Below are 21,843 nucleotides of genomic sequence, written 5' to 3' on the forward strand. Positions count from 1 at the left end.
ACGGAGAGAAAGCTTCGCCCATGCAAAGCAGGAGATTATCTGCCATTTCCAACAAAGCTCAGGTTCAACGGTCACTATGGCAAAGAAACAAATAAAACAAAGGTCAGAAAACATGCATAGTAAGCCGTTAAAGCTATCTGCCAGGGCATTGGAAATATTATGAGTATGTCATATTCCATCACAGCTTTCACAGAGAAGCCCATTTGAATTCTATGCATGTGCGTACTAGGGGAAAAAAAAGCGTGTTAAAATAGGAAAAAAAATAGATAAATAAATAAAAAAATGACAGTACCTTAAGACAACAAGGCAACGACACGTCTGCAAGTGCAAGTCTGTTGATGTGGTGTCTACTACTTTTGGGAAAGTGGTGGTTTGACATCTCTGTCAGATGGAAAGGCCTGCGTGAGGATGAAATGACAGCGTGTGTGTGCCCCTCGTACCATCCCACGGCACGTGCGGGAGATCTGAGTTTGTCTTGTAAGGAGAGAGCGCTCTGTTTGGTGAGAGAGTTGGAGGGCTGGAGGGTGAGGAGGAGGGAGGTGGGGGGGGGGGAACGGAGATGACAGAGTGACAGGATGACTCATCATCCGCGTGGCACATCTTTCACCTAATAACACCCAAACTCTACATCACAGGGGGGGGGAACAGAGAGAGATGGAGGAGCGCAAAGGGACATAAAGAGTAAGTTAGAGACAGGGGAGGGTGGAGACAGACAGACTGCTCAAAGACAAGCTCTTAAAGGAGGCGTTTGAGCTAAAAAAAAAAAAAAAAACTGAAATAAAGATGACAAAAGTCTCAGTGAAAGAAAAGAGGCAACATCAGACAGCATTCTCAATGCAAGTGACTTTGTACGCCTCAAATCTATCTGTGTGTATGTGTGCACTTTTGCCCCCCCTTGTGTGTCTGCGGCGGGGGGGGGGGTTGTATTTTTGAGTTAGTAATCCAAAACCACCCATCACCACAGGGTGCTCTCTGACAGCAGTTAGCTCGCAGGTTCCTTTATAACAGCATCCGCGTTTGTTCATCACTTTTATTAAGTTGAAATTTGAGAGAGAAGAGGGGAGAGGGAGAGGGGGAAAGAAAGAGGCATCCAGTGTCGTGGCCTTGCTGCCTTGCTCGGATGTGTGCAGCAATGAGGCGGCGACAGCCACGGGACAGAATAGATTATGACTGCGTCTCTGCCGATAATGAACCCGTAACAAGTGCCGGAGCCCCCGGGGCGACAGGGGGCCGTGGTGCAAGTCAGCACTTTTCCCGCCGCTCTTTTGCGCACTGCTGTTTTGGTGCGGGGGGGGGGGGGGAGGGAAGCGAGAAAGATCTCTTTAAAGCCACCCACTTTCTGTATCTATCATCAGGGGAGCGCCGAGATGGCTGAACTGGTTCAATCAAGATGGTGATAAGATGAGGAAAGCTGCCGAGTCTGCAGCTCTCCAGGAGTGAGCCTGAGCTTAGCGCTGCCCAAGGGGTTGGATGGAGAGGAAGCCCGATTTTTTGTGTGTGTGTGTGTGTGTGTGTGTGGTTTCCAGCATGGGGTCCTAATCACTGCACAAACTCTGTCACTGAACCGCTAGCAAGATGAATAGCAAGTTTGTGTATGTGTTTGGTGTGGGTAAGGGGGAGCAGTGCTCTGGGGATTGCCTGTCCAGCCAGAGGTCAAACCACATCTCCTGAGATCAATAAAGCTGTGTAATGTTTCCAGGGCCTAATGGGAGATCCAATGCTGCTATTTATGCAGCTTAACACACACACACACACAAACCTGAGTTAAACTATTAAAAGATTACATTTTATTCAAAGCACATGAAGTTAGCAGGTGAATTAAACACATTTATGCACAGAAGCATTACTAATAAAAATGCTTCCGTGCTGCTGCAACGTCCAGCAAAGCAGCACTCCGCTCAAGTATAAAACCCCCCTTCTAATTCTTGTGTTGTGTTTATGAGCACAGAGACAGTATTTGTTTTCAGTATATGTAAATCTATCCTTTTAGGAATAGATTTACATATTTAGTTCACTCAAAATGCATTCCTCTTTTTTTGTTCTCCTGCACAATCATTATCCCTGCTGCTATATCTTTGTCCCATGGGTATCTCACCAATAAGAGCCTCAAAGCAGTTGGCCATGGCATGCCGCAAGTCCGACTCCCGGCACAGATCTGGTCCGTGAGCGTAGAGCATGAAGCGATCTAACTCCAGTTTCTGTGAAAGACACATTCACATCAAAAACAAAACACATTCGTATCAGTGTGGCGCCGCAGACACCTCAGTAATAGGCTCTTGAAAAAGTAATGGCATGTTTTGGTGCTGCACATTTACATTGGATCTCCATGGAAAACAGGGGCAAAAGGGGGCCAAAAAACTCAGGGGAAATGAAAAAGATTGCCTGCCCTTGCTGGAAAAGGTTCTACTTCATGGCACTGACAGATGTGCCCGCGTGTTGTCCAGCTGTGGCATGATGCACTAAGCCCGGCACAGGAGGAAAATGTTCATACACGTGCATACACGCACGTGCACAATTACACTGGCGCATGCGCACGCAGAGAACGAGATAATCCCAAGATAAATTGTGAAATAGTGCAGTGGTGACCTTCAGCGGATCTGAAAAAGCAGCGACTTCTTTCACTGGTAAATACTTTTTATGAGACCGTACAGAAGTACTAGTTCCACTGACCCTCCACTTCACTGACAGTGAAAGAACTAATATCTCATTTATTATACTGGAAATTAATATAAAACCACCACTGACCTTCTACACATGTATTATTATTACTACATAACAACGTTGTGGCAAATCACATCCGTGTGTTTGTACTATATGTGTTTGTACACAGTTCAATGTCACTCTATACACTGTTAATCTATATAAACTCAATCCATGTCACTGCGGTACTGTAGACAATATTGCATGGGAACAGTATTATCTACTTCCTACTACCACAGTGTATATTTACAACAAATCCGAGCAAAGTAGTCCTAATTCCTAGTCTTGGGTCTATCCTCACACTTTATTTTATTCTAGTTGTTTGTTTATATATGGTTTGTTTCCTCCTACAGCACCTCCTCGAGTGTCCTTATGTCACTTGTTTTGTGATTTATGAGACTTAGCAGTTGTACCACTGTAATTTCCCAATGGCATTAATACAGTACTCTATTGACCATATTGTCTTTCCAAAAGTTTCTCCATTTTTTAATATGTTGGGGCTTTTCTTGTCATAGGACTTGGCCTGGACCAGTAAAGCCTAATGAGACTATGCCATAACTGAGTCAAGCAAACACACTTTACTTGTGAGCAGACGGTCGCTGGAGAGACTTAGATGACCACTACCACTACAACCAAGCTGCTCCTGAGCAAGGCACTGACCCTTCAGTAGAACTGGCCGCACTCGTCGGGTTGTACATTTTATAAAACTGTGAGAATGAAAGCAGCACATCGCATAAAGAAGTGCACATGCTCAGTCTAACAATAAGACATGAACTTAATGTAAATAAGTTTTGTGACGTGTGGGTCAGTGAAACTTTCTCTAACTATTTCCCTGAGCCAAGTCAAAAGTAGCCCAACTTGACTCTGCTGGCAATGCACCACAGACGAAACACCCGGCAAAAAACAGTCAGGGTGCTATTTAATTATGGCAGATAACTGTTGGTGGTATCCCACCCCCCACGATTGCACACACAAATTAAATCACAATTCATAAATACTCCAACTCAGAGGGAACCCGTTCCGACTTTTAAGCCTTCCAAGTGAAGTGGCGGATTGTGCCGTTGCTTGCTGAAGATATTTTTTGAAAGATAATTGCGAGTGTTCTTGAGCAGACGGCTTTAGAGGAGCCTGGTAAACAACTTGGCAACGTTGAACACTGTATCACACTCACTTTACCGCGAGCGGCAAATTGAAACAAGCCAAACTGCTACACAGCACTAATGCAGATTCGGGCGGCTGCATCTTTGTATTCAGCAGGGAGCAACATGAAAGATTGAAGTTTTTAATTGCTTTCTCCACATCACGGGACGATTATTGTTGTGTTCTTTACAAACATGCCAGTGAGTGAGGCTTGGCTTTACAACGCTGCCAGCGAGAGAGAGGAGGGAAGCAAGGGGGCCTTGCGATAACAGGAACTGGAGAGTGTTACACGAAGACCTCTAGGGGCCCACTGAGACCCCAGCCGCACTAGTCTAGTCCTCCAAAACAACAACCTTTTAACTCCAATTACAAACCTTGGGGGGCAAAAAAGGTAAGGATGGCAGAAAGACAAAATTACTCTTTTCCCCGGTGCCCCCTTAGAAAGGAGTAGAGTCATAACGGCAAGACAGAAAACAATAACGCTGTCTCAAACATGTTCTCCTGTCAGTTCGCAAACCTTTCACTATCTTGACCTGCACAGGGAGGACTTATGAGTTGGAGGAGGTGAGCTCACCTTGGCAAGCATGGCTAAGTGCTGGTTCTGCACGATGGCTGTTCTGTAGGTGGCCAGGCCGCCCTCCTCTAAATTGGGAAAAAGGTAGTACAGGTGCACACTGTGGACAGAGAAATGACAACTGATTAGATCAATTACAGAACAAGTCACTGGTTCTTAGACTTCATGGTTTGTAGAGCTTCCAAAAACACGGTGGCTGAGAAACAGGAAATATCTACTGAAAGTTATTCTTCACAAAAACGCGAATGTCTCGTGAAGAAAAGTAGGTGCATCGTTTTCTAAGCAGATGACTGATGTGTGTTTCGTGCTGCCTCGGCCGATATTTGCCAAAATTTTCAAGACCACCTGATTAATTTTCCAGAGATTTCATCCTTTCCAGGTCTGTGCTGGAACCCAGAAATGGCCGCAGACGCTTCAGTGGTTCCACAGCTGGGTTCCGGGCGAGCAGGTTCCATTTTCATTACGGCCCAGCGTCTCCCTAACCGCACCGTATCATTTGATTTCATTTAAATTAAAGCAGGCCATTTAATTCAGTCATTTCTAATCAATGCAACGGGAGAAAAGCAGGTGGCGTTCTGGTTTCCAAATTCACAAGAGGTCTATTTGTCAGGGTATTGTGATCTTAGTGAGAAAACAAAGCACTTGGAATTAATAAAATCCACTTAGCGTAATGAAAAATAATTAGACCAGAGACACTTGGTTTGCTGGCAAAATAGTCAGCCACAGAGATCGGCTAACTGGGCTACATACCGTTCTTCGAAGACAAAAAAAACATTGGGTTTATAATTAATCACAAGCAATAGGTGCATTCTGTTCAGATAAAGTTGATTAAAAAAAGAAAATGTCCTTCCAAAATATTCTTAATTTTGTAGTAAACTATCAACCCCTCAAACGGTGATTAGGTGAACAGAAAAACTGCAGCTTTTCCAGCCAGCTACTCTGAGGCTCACCTGTAATCCATTTATCATGTGCCTTTCCTCACATGTGGTTCTAAAACTTTATGGCTAAAAGAATCCAAAATCACAAGGGATGCTGTGTTCTTAATGTAATTCCAAAGTTATTTTCTAGTTTGCCTTTCAGGCCTTAATCTTCATCAATTATTACTCATTTAAAAACTTACCTGAACTTTAATAACTCTCTATTATGAAATATTTACATTTTCAGAAGACGAACCACAACTATTACGAGTGAGCTTTTTTTTTTTTTCTCTTTACATCATTTTGCTGACCCTTTAAAAAACTCATCTTGTGACCCCCCTCTGTTCAACACTAACTCCCCGTGTTGGGGCTATTCAAATGTGCAAAATATTCTGTTGGCTGGACAGCAGAGGCACAGATAGCCTCCAAGGGCGACGCGCACTGGACGTGCACAAGGCAGTTGGCTGGATCTGCTGCTACCCATTTAGCTGGACAAGAGGCTGATAAATAATTCAGAGGGCCAGAGTGTAGGCCAAGCATGTCTCGTCAGACGCTAACAATCAAAGAAGGAAAGCAGAGGAAGAGGGGGAAGAAGGAGAGAAAGTGGCAAAACATGCCCAGAGATATCCAGAGAAACAGGGACTAACCACCTTCTTTGTAACACTGTTCTTGCTGCATTAAGACCTGAAGCAGTGTCCTGTGTAACCCAGTGTCAGCCCCTATTAAGGTTTAATCCTGCTTCTGAATGTTCACCGTTGTGGAAGTTTTAGCATCAAGCGTTACGAATTCGATTTTGGTAGTAGAAGTTATGCTGTTGGGCAAATGGACCTCAGATAAAAATCTATTCTTGCCTTTTGCAAATTATGTTTGTATTTGAGTGCTACACCCGGCGGCAAGAGGGGAAGCCCTTTAATACATTTGCTTCTTGTAATATTCACGCAGAAGAAAAGGTGCAAGTACAGTTGGAAGGTGGGCACTAGTTTGCCAGGTAGTGAGGCCCATTAATAATAGCTATATATAATTAGCTCTGTGCTTAGGTAAGAGCCGGGCAGCGACGTCCACACCTGGGAGTCAATAACACACTCAGCATTCCAGACAGCAATTCCAGACAGCTAATTGCAAGTTGTCATGGAGAATTTCAGGCAGTTAAAAGGGAGTACGGGCGGGGGGGATTACATCTAAGTTCCAATTACCAGTAAATCACTGTCTTGAAATGAGTCGAAAGTATGTAGAGGAGCGTGGTCGTGACAGACACGGATAGACGTGGACAATGAGGGAGAGCGAGAAATGGAGTGAGAGGGTGCGAAAGGAGCAGGGGAAAAAAGAATGGCCGATAGTGTTGTAGTCGGCTTCGGTTAGCCGCTGTGTCCGTCAAATGTACGCGAGCGCTTTCTCACCTGGTGAGGAACTCGACAACAGCATCACCCAGGAACTCCAGCCTCTCGTTGTGATTGATCCTGGGGGGTGGGGAGGAGATGGGGGAGTGGGGAGGAGACGCGGAGATGTGAGGGCAGTTGAAAAGGTGGTGAAAAAGATAGACTTCAGGCAAACACACACACATACACACACAGCACACACTCACACACAGTCGCTCACCTGATGAGCGCTCTGAGAATAACAGCAGCTCACATTCAATAATAAGTAGTCGTTGCCCTTAAAATTAGCTCATTTCGTTTCCCCGGAGATAACCCCTCCTTTCACAGTTAAAGTTAATTTTCTTGTCAGCAGGCCTGCCGGGTATATTAATCACAAAAATCGTCCCTTTGATTGCTCCTGTGGTCAGTGATAGCATGAACAGATATCTGCCTGCAGGCAGCCTACCTGGACGGGGAGGGGTCGTCCTGCCCCAGACGAGACATGATGTTAATCAGCGTGTTGATTCCTGAAAACAAACCCCCAGAGTGGAGAGGTGAGGGACCGGAGTAGACGGAGAGGTCACTTTATAGTAATAAATAAATTTAGACAAGGAGAGAATGGGATGCATTGGCAAAAACTACCCACCCTTCTTCCTCATGTACATGTGGTGGACCTTCCTGTCTCCATACTTAGGCTGGCGGATGCCACAGTTGGAAAGGGAGTTGCGGGCATGATCAGGATTCATGCCGAAGTTGAGGTGGTGACTGGGGTGAGTCATGGCAAGCTGGAGGACAGAATAAGGGAGTTAGTTCACATAGTTCCTGTGCTGTACTGTTTCTCCTGCCCCCCCCCCTGCTCCTAATGTCAGTACCACTCTGATGGCCTAGGAGCTACTGTGGCACAGTTTGCAGCACTGACGCTTGCCACAGCATTCATATTCACTGTGGTAAATAAGCACGGGTGGTCAATACTATCAATTTCAAGTTCAAGGGAATGAGATTTTCTCAGAGGCAAATTTTCCAACTAGTGTCAAAGTAAAAAGTCAGTTAACGATCAGATGAATGATAGCAGTTACATTTAAAGGTGGCTAAAGCAACACAAATTACCAGAAAAACACTCCGCAGAAGAGCAGCCATTTTTTAATCACTTTCATCATTTTAATGTGGGGAAAAATTACTACTACTACTGTTGCAATTCAAAATTCACAGGGTTCATTGGTACAACACTGGGGGTTGTTCATAAAAAGCATTGTCACTCACTATGACCTACTGCACGCCCCGCTGCCCTGTCGCTTTGCTGCACTATTGTCTTTCTCTTCATTTGGCAAAGTGGACGGAGAGCTGAGCAGAACACCAAACCGCCTGAGAAGCAACGTGTGAAAGCAGTTTTGGATTCCACACCACAGATGACGAAGTGGTGGATAAAGAGACAGTTGTGTTACAGTAATAACGCTGAGACAACAAATCAAAAAGCACCGGTTAAGAGACGGCAGCAGTGTAATTCTTCAGGTGGTCGATTAGCTTCAGAAACACCTCACAGGGCACCTCCGACTGACCATTTCTGTAATTTTCCAAAACCAACAATCCAACATTTCTATGTGACCAACTGAGTGCAACACTATGAATGATGGGCACTGTTACACAAGATGTCAGCAACATTGTGTGTCCCCCTCTCTACGACGGTCAGATTTCACTCCATGGACTAACTGTTGTAGGATTGGGATACATGAGTTGCTTTCAAACTCATTTCATCAAATTACATTCCTTCTCATTCCTTCAAACTGGATTTTTTGAAAAAGTTGCAGACTGGAACTTCTTTACAGACAGGCCTCTTATCTTTCTGGCATTTTCTCTCTCTCTCTCTCTCTCTCTCTCGTTCCTTGTCTGCACATCTGCTTTCCAACATTCACTCCGACATCAAAGACGCAGAGCAGTACACAACATAGAACATGCAATGTGACTGTGTCGTTGTCTTACCCTCCGCCAAAAAAAGCCAATCATTTCCATTATCTAGTCTAATTTGCCTAATCTTCACAGTTCTTCAGATGGAGTGAAAACGTAAACAGGAATGCACCATGGAGGCTTTCAGTTCCTGATATAGTTCCTGTTACTTCAGGTTCTGGGGCTCTTTAGTTGCTCGTATACACAGTGAGCAACACAAGCCAAACTGACAGCGCTCAGGTATCAACGGCACAGCCCGACCCCAGGCCCTGTGGAAACCCTCCACAGAGCCTGATCCGTTCCATTTCATCTTTAATTACAAACGGTAACACTGGTCAAAGCACATCAGTAATAATGTTGGATCAGCAATTGTTCAGAGGAAAAGAGGGAGAGGGAGCTGCACTTAGGTAATGTTACTGAAAGAGAAAGAGAGAGAGAGTGTCCCCCATGCCTCTTTGTCACGGTGAAGTTGTTTGTATGGAAATTAATGACTTCAACTTTCAAACCTGTAAAGAGAGGCAAAAGTGGGAATTTAAGTTAAAATAACCCTGAAGGAAACGTATTAGTCGACATTCAGCTTTGTTTGAAAAGAGACAAAAACTGCTGTGCCTGGAAAGACTGCAGCGGCTGAACATCTCAAACTCGCTGGGGGAATAAAACAGGAAAAAAGATAGGGCTCAGTAGGATATGTCAAGCCTTTATCAATCTTACATTAGGAGAATGTTAATCTCTGCCCAAAAAAAAAACACTCCAACTGCTCTCCCCCCCTGGGCTTACTTTTCAAAATGCTTGTCTCCTTTCAGCCAACTTCAAATCAATTTCAAGCTCCAATGAGATATATATGTAAAACGTTAACAGAGAGGTTTCAATATTTATAGTTGCTCAGGAGGCCTTCAGCTTTGTAGCCTCGAACACACAGACAAACAAATCCAACAGCAACAGCAATTGTATTTTTTATTTTTTTTTTGTAGTTAAGGAACAGCGTTTTTTTGTGTGGGAGAAAAAAATACTAGTTATCTGACATGACACGAGCAGAAATCTAGCTATTCTCAGCACGGTGTTGACAGTTTGATAAAAAAAATATAAATAAAAACAACAACTACTTCAAATTTTAACTCCCCCATTGTGCGATGTCAGGCACAAGTCGATGGCTGCCTACTACACAGCCCAAACTACAGAGTTGAGCACTCTAAAGGAAACGCATCAAGCAAAATACATCAGTTATTCTGTAAACACTGCAGGTCCTTCACAGTTAAGGACAACATCCAACAACAGTATCGGCTTTTAAGCTGAATCTGTGGAGAGGATTGACGTTTGCAACTGTTCCTGTCAACATAATGACTGCGTAAAGTATCGGAGGGATTTGGATTTAGTGATCACTGCCTCAGCTGCTGCTCAACTGCCTTTGGCTAAACAGGAATAAACATCATCGTTCAGTGGAGAGCCGCAGACTTGACTGCAAAGAGTGTTGTTGCATCCGCATGCAGGGGAAGTGATGGGCAAACTGCCTGCTTGGCAAACAGCACTCAACAATGTAATTACCGTGAACTGCATTATTAAATATAATACACAGGTAAATCTGGATTCAGGGGGAAAAAAGCAGGGAAAGGACTGGGACCACTTAAATATCTGAATATTCATTTCAATGTAAATGACAGAGTTTAGATGCAATAAAATGTGTAGTTAAAAAAGTCTTTGCGTTGATCTGACATCGGTATTTGGATAACAAAAACCTCCAGACTGATTACAGCAGACCTCGCTGTCGCTCTGACCTTCTGCCAATCTGCCATTAGAGCTGACTTGTAGTGAGCTCTGTGAGCGAGGCTACGGACAGCTCTAACATTATCGCAGTTGTCAAACATTTTGGAAAAGGTTTACTATTTACTTAATCATAATGGACAGGCTGAGACAGGATTTCTAGGTGACTTAAGGGGTTAGTGTAGCTTCAAATATTTGTTACAAGCAAATATTCTAAGCCTGTAAAATGGTATTCAGGCTAGTCCGACTTGAATGGACCAGATGGACACCTCCATCACATGGCTGAGCGTGCATCGCCATGAATAACAAAACAAATAAAATACCCCTAGTACTCTGTACACAAAGTCACAGCCGCACTCATGGGGACGCACAAACAAAAGCATGCAATATCAGAGCCGGGGCCGAGGACTTGTACAGCTAAATTATTGAGATCCTCTGTGATGCCTCTCATTCTGTCAGCATGGGTCAAAAGCGAGGAATGGGGATAAAGCAACAGGGGGTGGGTAGGATTATGAGGGTCTGGTGGATGCGGGGATGCGGGAGCATGCGGCGACCATGAAAACATGTCTCTCCAACTGCCGCCCCCCCCTCCTCACAACCCCCCACCCGCCCCCAAGTTTTAAATGTTAAATGTTTAACGGCGAGGCTCTCAGAAGAGGAGCTTCAAAGAGCCGTGGCTCCACTGGAGCCAGGCAGGGGGAAGTGCCGAACACAGAGGCTGAATTTTGTCAGCTGCTTCATGCCAGGATCACATTGCCATTCTGCGCTGCAATAACAGGTTTGTTGCTGCATATAGAATCAAGTGATGTTCTCGTGGCTTCACTGAATGAGTGTGATGTTGTGATTAGGCATTTACAACACACGCTCTCCTTGCAACTTTGATTCACATATATGCTTTCATTAAAAGATTACAGAGAATGAGCTGGAAGCTAACATTGATTCGATACAGATCCACCCGACTCTTGAGTTCCCAGATCATCAGCGGTTTTCATCTCTTCTGAGGAAAATATGAAAAAGGGAAACAAACTCTCATTGCTTTACTGTGAGTGCAGCTCATTACCCTTCATAGCCAGAACAAAAATCCCCCAATTTTGAAACACTGACTCAACTGTCCCACACTGGGACAGTTGAGTCAGTGTTTCCATATTTCCGGGAGAGGGGGCGGTCAAAAAAATGCAATGTGGGATTTTCATGGGATGAAAATTGTAGAAATCAGGGACCACACTGTCTTGAAATAACACAACATGATCATTTAGCCAAGTGATTTTGTTAATGTGAGGAGGGGGAGAGCTGCTTCGTCACCTACAGGTACGCATCTCTTTACTGATACTACTCGGAAAAAGTTTTTTCCCCCCTGAAGGACGGAAGAAGACACAAAATCAGTGGAGCTCTACTGAATGGTCAGAATGTTTGTGAGTGTGGGTGGGAGTGGAGCACACACATTGTGGGAGAGGCCCTTAATGGCCAGAAATCCAGCAGGAGCAAGATTAAAATTTTTTTTTAAAAAAGCGCCCACGAAGGGCTCTACTTCCAGAATTACCCACACAAGATTTCAGTAAATGTCAAAATATTTCTAAACCTTTAATCTAGTATATATGATGCAGTGTTTGACTATCATCATCAGTTAATAAATGCTAAGTACAGGAAGTGGCAGGATCGCCCGTTTTGGGTTTATTTTTTGCCAGGAATTTGAAGTGTAAAATCAGCTTACTATTTTAAGTATCTTTTAAAGGCATGTATCACACATTTACATTGAAACACTCACAAAACAATTATGGTTTTTGTAATGTGACAACCTCCCACACAATAACCTCCTCCATCGGCTCGGAAATGCTACCACTTGTAGCATATTTAGCAATTTATTGGCAAATACATTTTGCCACAGCCTCAGGCTTTCGGTGAAGTGCCGATATAACATCCATACTGCGGTTTGAAGATGTCTTAATTCATCCATACATTTTGTACAGTGCAGCTACAGATCAATCAATTCAAAGCACACAAACCTTGTATCAAAAGCACAAATCATTCATAATGCAATCAAAGAGTAGTGTCACATTCTCTCATGGCAGAAATGAACAGACCGCCACTGGAAAACATTCAGCTCATTAAATGTGATCACCCCATCAGAGTGGAGGCGATGGTGGACCTCAAATCAGTTCTGACTCCGATAGGGCTGTTTAAACAAGCACCATTGCACTCCTGCAGCCGTTCTGTCCAAACCTATCTGAGCAGAAAGTGTGTGTGTGTGTGTGTGTGTGTGCTGTGGGACATTAGCCGCTGATGTGTGTGTGCAGTAGATGAGGAGGTGCTGTAAGCCGAGCAATGATGGCTCCCTACTTGGGCCATTTTCAGTCCCAGTAGAGCTGAGCTGCTGACAGGCCACACACACACACACACACACACACACACACACACACACACACACACACACACACAGAAACAGCGATGTCACGGTATTAACACCTCAGTGGACAGAAATGCAACGCAGACAGACAGACAGCAGAGGCCTGTATGTGACCTGTTATGATCAAAGTGATTGTTTTTCTTTTGTTTGTTTGTCTCTTTGGATGATGAAGGAGTAGAATGAGAAAGAGGGAGCGACAACCCATTAACTTCTCCCCAAGAGACAAAGATGTCAAGCTCAAATGGGCGTCTCCTCGATGAAAGGGCCGCAGCTTGTCAGCTGTCGGCCGGCCTCGCAGCAGGTCAGTGTTTCCTTTTTAGCACTCATAATGACAGGTCGTCATTATACGAAAGCCAAAAAGGCCAATCATTGATCAATATGTGCAAATTCCGAGACATAAACACCCAGAGCTCTGAGCAGGCATGCACAGAGACAGACACACACACACACACACACACAGCCTTGAGCGAATCTTAATGCATCCTTCCCCTCTTTAACTATGAATAGGCTGCAACACATTGATTTCTAATGTATCAGCTTATGACAGCTCTTCAATACTGCTGGAGGCAGCCGTGGGGCTTACTCCGAGAGCACACAGCTTGAGGCTGTAGACCTGACAGGGGAGAGCTGGCATTACGAAGGAGGCTGTTGTTGTCCTGACTACTGTCACTGAAACTCACAGAAGACACAGGCTGCTCGCTGCAGAGATATGACTCAGGCCGGTGTGTGGGTTACCTTAGCCGACTCCTGAGCCCCCGTTTCCACCTGAACTATCCCTGCAGAGGTGGAATGGGCACAATAATGAGGCAAACGCTGCCTCCCTGGATCTCTGCACACAAGAAGCCCCTGCATACAAATGTTTACTTTTTTTATCTGGCTCTCTAACCGGCTGTGGACTGCACCCTGCCTAAAAGAACCTCTGGGATTTGCCTACCCTTATCTAGCCTGTTAGTTATCAACTATGCCAGCCTTTAAATAATGCAGCTTGGGTTGGGGCACAGAGTCACATCACTTTGTAAATAAGCAGCTGTCATGACTGTGCCTTACCTGAAGGAGGCAGCGCTCCTTGAAGACGTAGCCAATGAGCTTATCCAGGTGCATCAGACACTGGTGGTACCGGATATGATGGGTGAGCACAGGCAGCATCATGGCGTGCTGTGGAGGACAGAGAGAATTGGCAGAGAGGGCACGAGGAAAGTCGGCATGTGAAGAAAATATTGGAAACTGGAAGAAACGGGAAGAGACAGAGAACAGGGATCATGCTTCACATGAAAGAAGGGTGAGAGCAGTGTGTTTTGAAAGACAGTGCGATGAAGAGATTGTGAGAAAGAAAGGGAGAGGGTTGATGGAGGGAACGGGGGGAGAAATCAATCAGCCAGTCATTATTTATTAAGTGGTGCTCTGCAACAGAGAGATGAAATAATCAAAAACCCAATCACTGCACTGTGAGACGGAATGACAGAGAGGAGGGAAATTCACATTTGGACAGGACAGTCAAATCGAAGCCCATTTCGACATGTTGACACACTTACATTCGGACAAACACTGACAGCTCCCTCTGACCATCACATATTAAAAGAAAAAGTTTGAGAGCAGCAAAGTGAAAAGTGAAAAAAAGGGGGGGGGGAGGGTGGATTTGGTGGATGAGTAGTGAGTGAAATGCGTGTGCATATCAGTTAGGGAATGAGCGGCATGGGAAGCGAGAAAGAAGGCAAAAGGGAAGACCGTCAGTGGTCAGCAAATGAGGCTGACAGTCCAAGAGCCAATCTACAGAATCATTAGTGGAGCCTTATCAAGTCAGGCAGTCGGAGTGGCTGAGAAACCGTAGCAAGGGCTGGTGTACACATATTAACCCCGTGCCACCACATGAGAGAGGAGGGAGCCATGCATGTTTTAATTAGTGCTGCTGGGGAGGGTGAGCCCAAGGCCTGGCGGCTACAAGCAGTGTTGCCACGTAGCCCTGGGGCCATCACAATGGCCGTGGTGACACACTCCCAAGGCCTTGTTAAGCAGCCAATTAACAAGCCAGGCCCTGGTCGTGTCTGCAGCTCCTGACCTGTTCTCATGACTGTCGGAGTGACTGAGTATATGTGTGTGTAGAGAGGCGCGGTGGGGGCTTGTTAGAGTTGATACTCTGGTAATTAAAAGGTGGGAAATTTCTTATTTACTGTCACGGATGACGTTTGAGCAGTTTGGACACCATCCAACGGGACCAGCGGCCTGAATTTTATTTTCCCCTGGCTGAAAACCTGAGGTATGAATTTAAAATTGCACTTTAACTCCCCAAATCATCATTTTCTCAACTGGAATGTGATGAAATGGTTATCCCAACCTCTTTTCCATTTAATCACATCCATTTGTTTCTCACGGAGTAAATAACGCACTAAACTGAGCATTTATATTGATGGACGCCGTTTCTTGTGCAAAAGAGATGTGACTGTACGGCTAAAGGCTTACACTGCTCTACCAAACCTATTTTAAGACACTTTATGAGGAATGGTGTATTCAGCAATGCCAAATATTGAAGCAATTCACATTTACAGTTTAGATTCAATCTACCTCCTACCTACCTGCCACCAGATATAGATGCTTCCATGCTCTGGCTTGCTTTTGTCATTTTCAAGTAGGTGGATTAATGTATGTAGTAAGTGTGTAGTAAGTAAATTGAGAAGTAAATAAAAACCCACCCACACTCACTGTCTCTGTAATAGAAGGGAAACAAGCTGCTTTTCGCTTTGAATGTTCTGGACCGACTGATAGCCTTCACATGGATGTGATCAGGGACACAGAGAGGCAGGAAGACAAGGCAGGAACATAAACAAAAAAAAAAAAAAGCACTGATGAATAAATAAATTCCTTCCTGCTCCCAATAAGTAGCGTGGTCCTTGACAGAGCCTTTCAAGTGAAATCACCTTGGTGTAGCCGAGCAATGTCAGTAATGAGGGGGTTGATACTGTTCTGAATAGAGCACCTGCTTTTTAGAATCAAGAAACGATGGGTCAGTTTTGCCGTTATCTCTTGTCTGTGTCACACGTTGTGCAGAGGGTACCACCGCAGTTCCCACTGAAATTATTCATGAACCAATTAGCTGTAGCAGTGTAGCTTGAAGCAAATATAATTGGGCAGCAATTATGGATCGGATCCTTCTTTGCTAGACCTTGCTGTGAGAGAGGTCTGGTTTGCGAGGCTAGAACTTTCTGTCATTCCTCTCCAAATGTGAGCGTGAGTATCGGCTGTGGGCTATCCTCGCTGCATACAGATAGGGGGATATGTTCAGAGGGAAGGATGCGCGACACTGATGGCAATTATTTTCTGAGAAACAGGCGGAAAATATTGCAATAGACAATAAATAAAAATGATAAAATAAAGCATCCATTTCATAATACTTGACAAATCCATGAACAAAAGCAGGTCTGTATGTTTTAGTGGGCACAGCATGGCACTAACACATGCAGGGTTATGGTTCAAGTCTCATTAGGGCCGCCAATGCTCAACTGCATGCACACATGTAACTGTAAGCAGCATGTTGTCCCACTTCGCTGAGATCGAGATTCCAAATGTAAAGATAAAATTTCACCCTAGTTTGTGTTTCTGCTAACAAGTGTGTTGAAGGGAGATAACGGTGCATGTACTCCTGCTATACTGAGTGGTGGTGAAGTTGTATATAAATAAAATGTCAGGTCTGAGACATTACTTAATGAAGGGGATGGTTGCTGAGCCTCTGTGGGAGTCCACTTTCCCTACACAGATTTTGACACTTGAATGGAGAAGTGACGCAATGTGAGGAAAGATCAGAAGTTTCTGTGTGTGGCTGGGCTGTGAGCAATGGTCTGTATCTGACTGAGTGGAAGTACTGCTGTGTGCATATATGTGCCAATTTAAAGCATCATTTTGGTGTCTTACAAATTGGGTCTCACTTCTTATATATCTCTGGCCGCCATTTCTAGGGCCGACACCTTCAGGGTAGTTGGTCGACTGGTAGGACAATATGATCAAAAAGTCATAATTTAATAAGGAGAAATGCCTCCTTAATCCAACATCTGCATGCACTTATCATGTCGGGATGAGCATGATAATCAACTGATTGAAGAGGATCTAGAATTTGAGTCGACCAGGTTTGCTACCGTTTCCATCAGTTATGGTATTCTCCTTGTAAACAGACAAGATGTAGACAAGCTAGCAGACACTTTGAATAATGATGTTACTGTTTCAGATTCAGTCATGACAGATGTACCAAAGTACAGATTGGTGTTCTATAGGTGAGCGGACATCAGAGAACCAAACCTCTGTGACAGCCTGCCTGGGCTGTGGGAACTTGTTATAGCCATAAAAAAAAAAGATTCATATCACACTAACTGTGTTTCTACTCATCATAAACCACCCTTTTATTTTTGAAGCTCTTTGTAACATATGGTCACATATGGTACGCTTGTTATGTAAATGTCAAACAGTGTGTGTGTGTGTGTTAGAGAGCGCATGCAGATCTGTGTCTGTGTTCTTTGCAGTCACGTGTCAGACCAATGAGTTGTACTGCAGCATGTATGCATGTGTACAGTTGACGGTTGTTACCTGACAGACGTCGGAGCGGATGCCAGTCTTCCAGAAGCCCTGACTGCTGAGCTCCACTGTCACCTCACGGCGCATAGTGTTCTTCTGACGGATCTTCTGAAGAGCTTCCTGCCAAACAACCAGCCAGTCAATTATTGATCGGCAGGAGCACAGCCGTCGGGGACAGTTCCCATCCTTAAATCCCACCCCGCCTTCATTCCCCCCCCCTTTTCTTTCATTCCTCCTCTCCCAACAGATAGGCTGGCACATGCAATGTACTGAAACCTCCATGGCATGACACGCATACAGTACAGTATTGGACAGGAGCAGCAGGGGAAGTGACAGCTCTGCTGGTCCTGGCTAATTGAGGCACTGCAATGGGTCAGCGTGGTTAAGGGTGGTGTGGCGGCAGCACTGGGTGTAGGCAGGCTGATACTGAGCCACCAAGAGCCGAGGCACCTGCCTGCCCATTAGGACCACCTCACTGAAGCCTAGAGGTACCTCCATCAGCAGCAGGAATCATTACACACACACACACACACACACACACACACATCATGTCAGCCCTACAGCAAATAACTGGAAATTCAGTAAAGGGGGGAAGGCGGGGGTGAGTCAGAGACAAGAGGGTCCTACAAATAACAACCAAGATGGAAGATGTATTGACAGACTGCACCTCCTAAATGTGTGTGTGCACAAACGTGTTTCATTCAACTGAGACGCTATCGACTCCGTCTGAGTTAACCGTGATCTGCCTAAAATGGAACGCCAGGAATTTTTGACTCGCAGAGGAAATAAGAACAACAAAGGCATGAATAAATAATGCCATCCTACTTTGAACTGTGCATCAAAGTGAACACGCTCACCCACGCACAACACATGCATGCACAACCACACACAACAAATCTTTCCATGGACAGCCAGCCACTGTATATGGAAAGCAGTAATCACAGCGAAGTGCGAATGATATGTAAATACTTTCCACAGGGTCAGAGAATGGACTGAGGTACAGAAAGTAAATAATTAACTAGGATGGGAAGGCAGAGAGACGAACTTTCTGCTGGTCAAACAGAAAAGTCAAGGCCCATTTGACTTTTATCATCCTTCTGCTGAGGGGAGTGTTTGTGTTTTGGATCACGTTGAGGTCAAACACCAAAGACGCTGCCTGAAATTCAGAAGGCAAGTGCACATCTGTTGCATGTGTGCTCTTCTGCAGGTTCATGTAGGGGATTTAAGCTTATTGTTGTCACATCGTTCACAGTGCCGGAGCAATGGAAAGCTGAAACATTAAAGCGGTTGCAGTTGTATGTGGTCCAGCATATGTTAACATGTTGATGTTTGTTCACCTTTTCCCAGTTTACAAGTGTTATCACCTTCGTTTTACTCTCCCTCGCTGCTGAAGAATTGGTGACAGATCTGGAATTTCACAGGAATTTCCATTTATGTTGTCCTCATATTAGATTTTAACAAGCTATGTGTCAGATCTCCACATTGGGCCGGTTCCTGTTGCAGTGGGACAGTGATCCTTAGTCCACTCCAGCGCTGACTGGGATGTGTTCATAAGGGAAAGCGTTAGCGTTACATTCTTGTATGGCCCGGCTGAAGCCCAGACTTCAAACCAATGGAAAATGTGTGGAATGAGTTTAAGATAGCTTTCCAAAGGTGCTCCTCATACAGCTCGACTGAGGAGCTTGGCCAAATCTGCAAGGAAGAATCAGGGCAAATCCCCAAATCCACATATGCCGAGCTGATAGAGAAGACTTGAGGTGCTGAATGCTTATTCAAATTAGAGACATGAGATAATAAAGTCTTATAATCTCTGTTCTCCTTTTCATTACAGGTTATGTTGTATAATATTCACTCAAAACAATGAAAATAAAGATGAATGCTTTATTTGGAATGTAAAAATCATCCAAAAAACATTGAAAAAAAAAAAAAATCAAAGGAGTTGGAGTATTTTCTGAGGAAGATCAGTCAGTCTGTGTATCTTTGAGGCCCAGTCAAGTGTTTGGCTGAGGGACTCACACGAAATCAATCTGAGCAGCACACACTGACAGACTGCATGTCCTCAATGCCACACCAGCTCTGCCCACACACACAACCCTCCGTGCTCTCAGCGTGAGATCTGGAAATGGGTGCAGGGGCGTGCACCCTGGAGTGAATGCCAGTTCTAGTCAAGACGCACACCTTTAGTCTCCCCGGAGCTCTCTGGACCCCAGACTCAACACAGTGGTATCAAAGGGCCGGCCGGCGTAGCGCCACATTGCTGTGAACACCTCAGAGGTGTCCATCAGAGGAACAGACATTTAGTCTTTCACTGAAAGACCATTTACACAGGAAGCTTCAGTGCTCCCTCAGGCATTAAATAAGCAGCGATGCCACACTGCCACTGCAGTGAAGACACTGACGTGGATAATGCTTGTGGTGGAGCCTGATGGACCCAGTGTGTGTGTGTGTGAGTGTGCATGTGTTTGGGTTCGCTAATTGCTCCAGTGCAGGTTGACAGCAGAATTGTCAGGGCCTGTTAGCCAGAGAGGTTTGTCGAGCTACCTGGGAAAGAAGCTAATTGAGCTCAGAGTTCTTGCTCATTATTGGTTCAGAGTGTATCAAACAGACCAAAGGAAGCCGCTGGATCTGCCGCACACTCAAAAGCTTTAGAGAGTGGAAAAGTTGTAAGTGCTGTAGAGAAGTTAGAGCAGTCCCTACAGGAGAGATATGGTGGGACAAAGCACTTCTGCGCTGCTACTTCAGGCCACACACAGCACCTGTACCCTGCGAGTCCCTGTGGCTACATGGTCATTATTTCACCAAACCTAAACCTTTTCCATTCTCCGTCCCCAGTGGTGGTATGACCTTCACACTCGACTCAGAGGAGCAGTTACAGCCCTTTTATTATGAGCTGGAAATTAATCTAAATTATGCATTATTAGGCTGAATAGACACTACCCGTCCTCAGAAATATAGAACTGTAGAAACATGCTGTGAGAAAGTGTCTGAAGTGTGAGGTAAGAAGAAAAAAGTAGTTATGGATGGTGCAATCTGTGTGAGGCAAAGGCCAAACAACAAGTTCAAAAGTCCATCATTTACACCAATTACAAAAAAAACACAATCATTTGGTCAATGAATGTTTGCTTAATAAATGAAGAGGAGCTTGTAGAGGCTGGAAAATCTTACTGTTTAGTCAAAGGTAACAATTAAATAAAAGCAATTACTTTAAACCTGAGAAACAATGTTCAGCATCATAACACATATCTAGTCTTGTGTGTGTAAATCAAAGTAAATCCTTGGTTGCTTTTAAAGCTTTTAAAGGCTGTGCATCTCACAAACAAAACAAAGCGATGGTGCCTTTTTTGGTTTCTGCTGCATCACTTTTGTTTAGTTCTGACTTCCAGCGGTGAGTTCCAGATAAGCAGCATCTGAATCAGTATACACAGCAGGAAAACAGTGATGGTAATAGTCTTGTTTAAATTAATGGCTCTTATTTCTGCAGAGTGCGCAAGTGTTTAAGTGTTTCAGCGTAACCTTTCATATCTGCAGGAAATGAGCTTCCAAAATATTTAAATTGAAAGCACATCGTGCCACATCCACATCCATAACAAATGCAGGCCACCTGGCAATGTTAAAATATGAGTGTGACAAAGGAAACAAAAGAAAATATATCAAAGTGTGTTTGTTTTCTTTCATCCTACCTCTCTCTGCGTCAGCTTCTGCTTGTCAATCTGCTTGACCTTGGGGCTGTTGGCCAGCAGGTGGCGTAGTTTCACATAGCTCTTCCACAGCTTCTGGTACCTGCCAACAGTAAATCAGGAGGTGTCAGGCAGACAGGAGTCCATCTCTGCCTCGCTCTCCGGCTGTGCAACAACACATCAATATTTCATCGGCAGCTTGGCTGATATTAAACATAATTTAACAGTTGCCTGCGGCCATTATTGCATTAGCTGCTTGTGTGTGAGGGCAGTGGACACAGAAGATTCTCTGTTTCAGATGTCCATCATTTGAACTGTGAAGAGAGGTCCAGACACACACAAACACACACTGATTGATGGTTTGCATTTAGCCGTATTTTCTTTTCTGGTAAAAAGATGAGAGTCATGAAACATTTGAGCAGCCCTGACTCACGGCTCGAGATCTATCTCACAAGCCCCTTATTCTCAATTTCTGTAAAACCCCATTGTCTTTGCTCTCATTTGCATCTGAAAAGAGGAAGGAGTTATCGGCAAGGTGACATGTAGCCACCGTACTAACCACCTCCCCCCCCTCACTCTCTCTCTTTTCAATCAGACCTCCTGATTGATGCACTGAGGGCCGGGTGTGACCGTTCTGCTCCCATTCAGGAGACTTTCTCCTCATTTACCCAGAGTTATTCAATTATGACTGGTGGGATGGAGGGGCAAGGTGGTGGGGTTTGGGGGATAGGATGGTGCATTGACAGAGAGAAAGGCAGAGAGGCATAAAGACAGAAGGAGTGAGAGAGGGAGAGAGAGGGGAAGGAAAAAGATGGAGGTA

At 44.7% G+C, this 21,843-nt stretch overlaps 1 protein-coding gene across 2 annotated transcripts in view; it reads right to left on the bottom strand.

Moving 5' to 3' along the window:
• drosha (drosha ribonuclease III) overlaps positions 1-21,843 on the bottom strand; it is an 80,353-nt gene that overhangs the window by 40,406 nt on the left and 18,104 nt on the right. Inside the window, exons 14-21 of one of the 2 annotated variants that reach the window (XM_070852874.1) lie at positions 21,027-21,126; positions 17,359-17,466; positions 13,837-13,944; positions 7,333-7,471; positions 7,153-7,213; positions 6,729-6,788; positions 4,415-4,514; positions 2,096-2,198 (exon numbers count right to left, since the gene is read on the bottom strand). In XM_070852874.1, coding sequence (XP_070708975.1) covers positions 2,096-2,198; positions 4,415-4,514; positions 6,729-6,788; positions 7,153-7,213; positions 7,333-7,471; positions 13,837-13,944; positions 17,359-17,466; positions 21,027-21,126 — 779 coding nt within the window. The remainder of the gene's footprint in view (positions 1-2,095; positions 2,199-4,414; positions 4,515-6,728; positions 6,789-7,152; positions 7,214-7,332; positions 7,472-13,836; positions 13,945-17,358; positions 17,467-21,026; positions 21,127-21,843) is intronic. The other variant, XM_070852875.1, reaches the window with a different exon arrangement.

The sequence above is a fragment of the Pempheris klunzingeri genome, chromosome 21, assembly GCF_042242105.1.
Source record: "Pempheris klunzingeri isolate RE-2024b chromosome 21, fPemKlu1.hap1, whole genome shotgun sequence".
In the NCBI taxonomy this organism is placed as follows: domain Eukaryota; kingdom Metazoa; phylum Chordata; class Actinopteri; order Acropomatiformes; family Pempheridae; genus Pempheris; species Pempheris klunzingeri.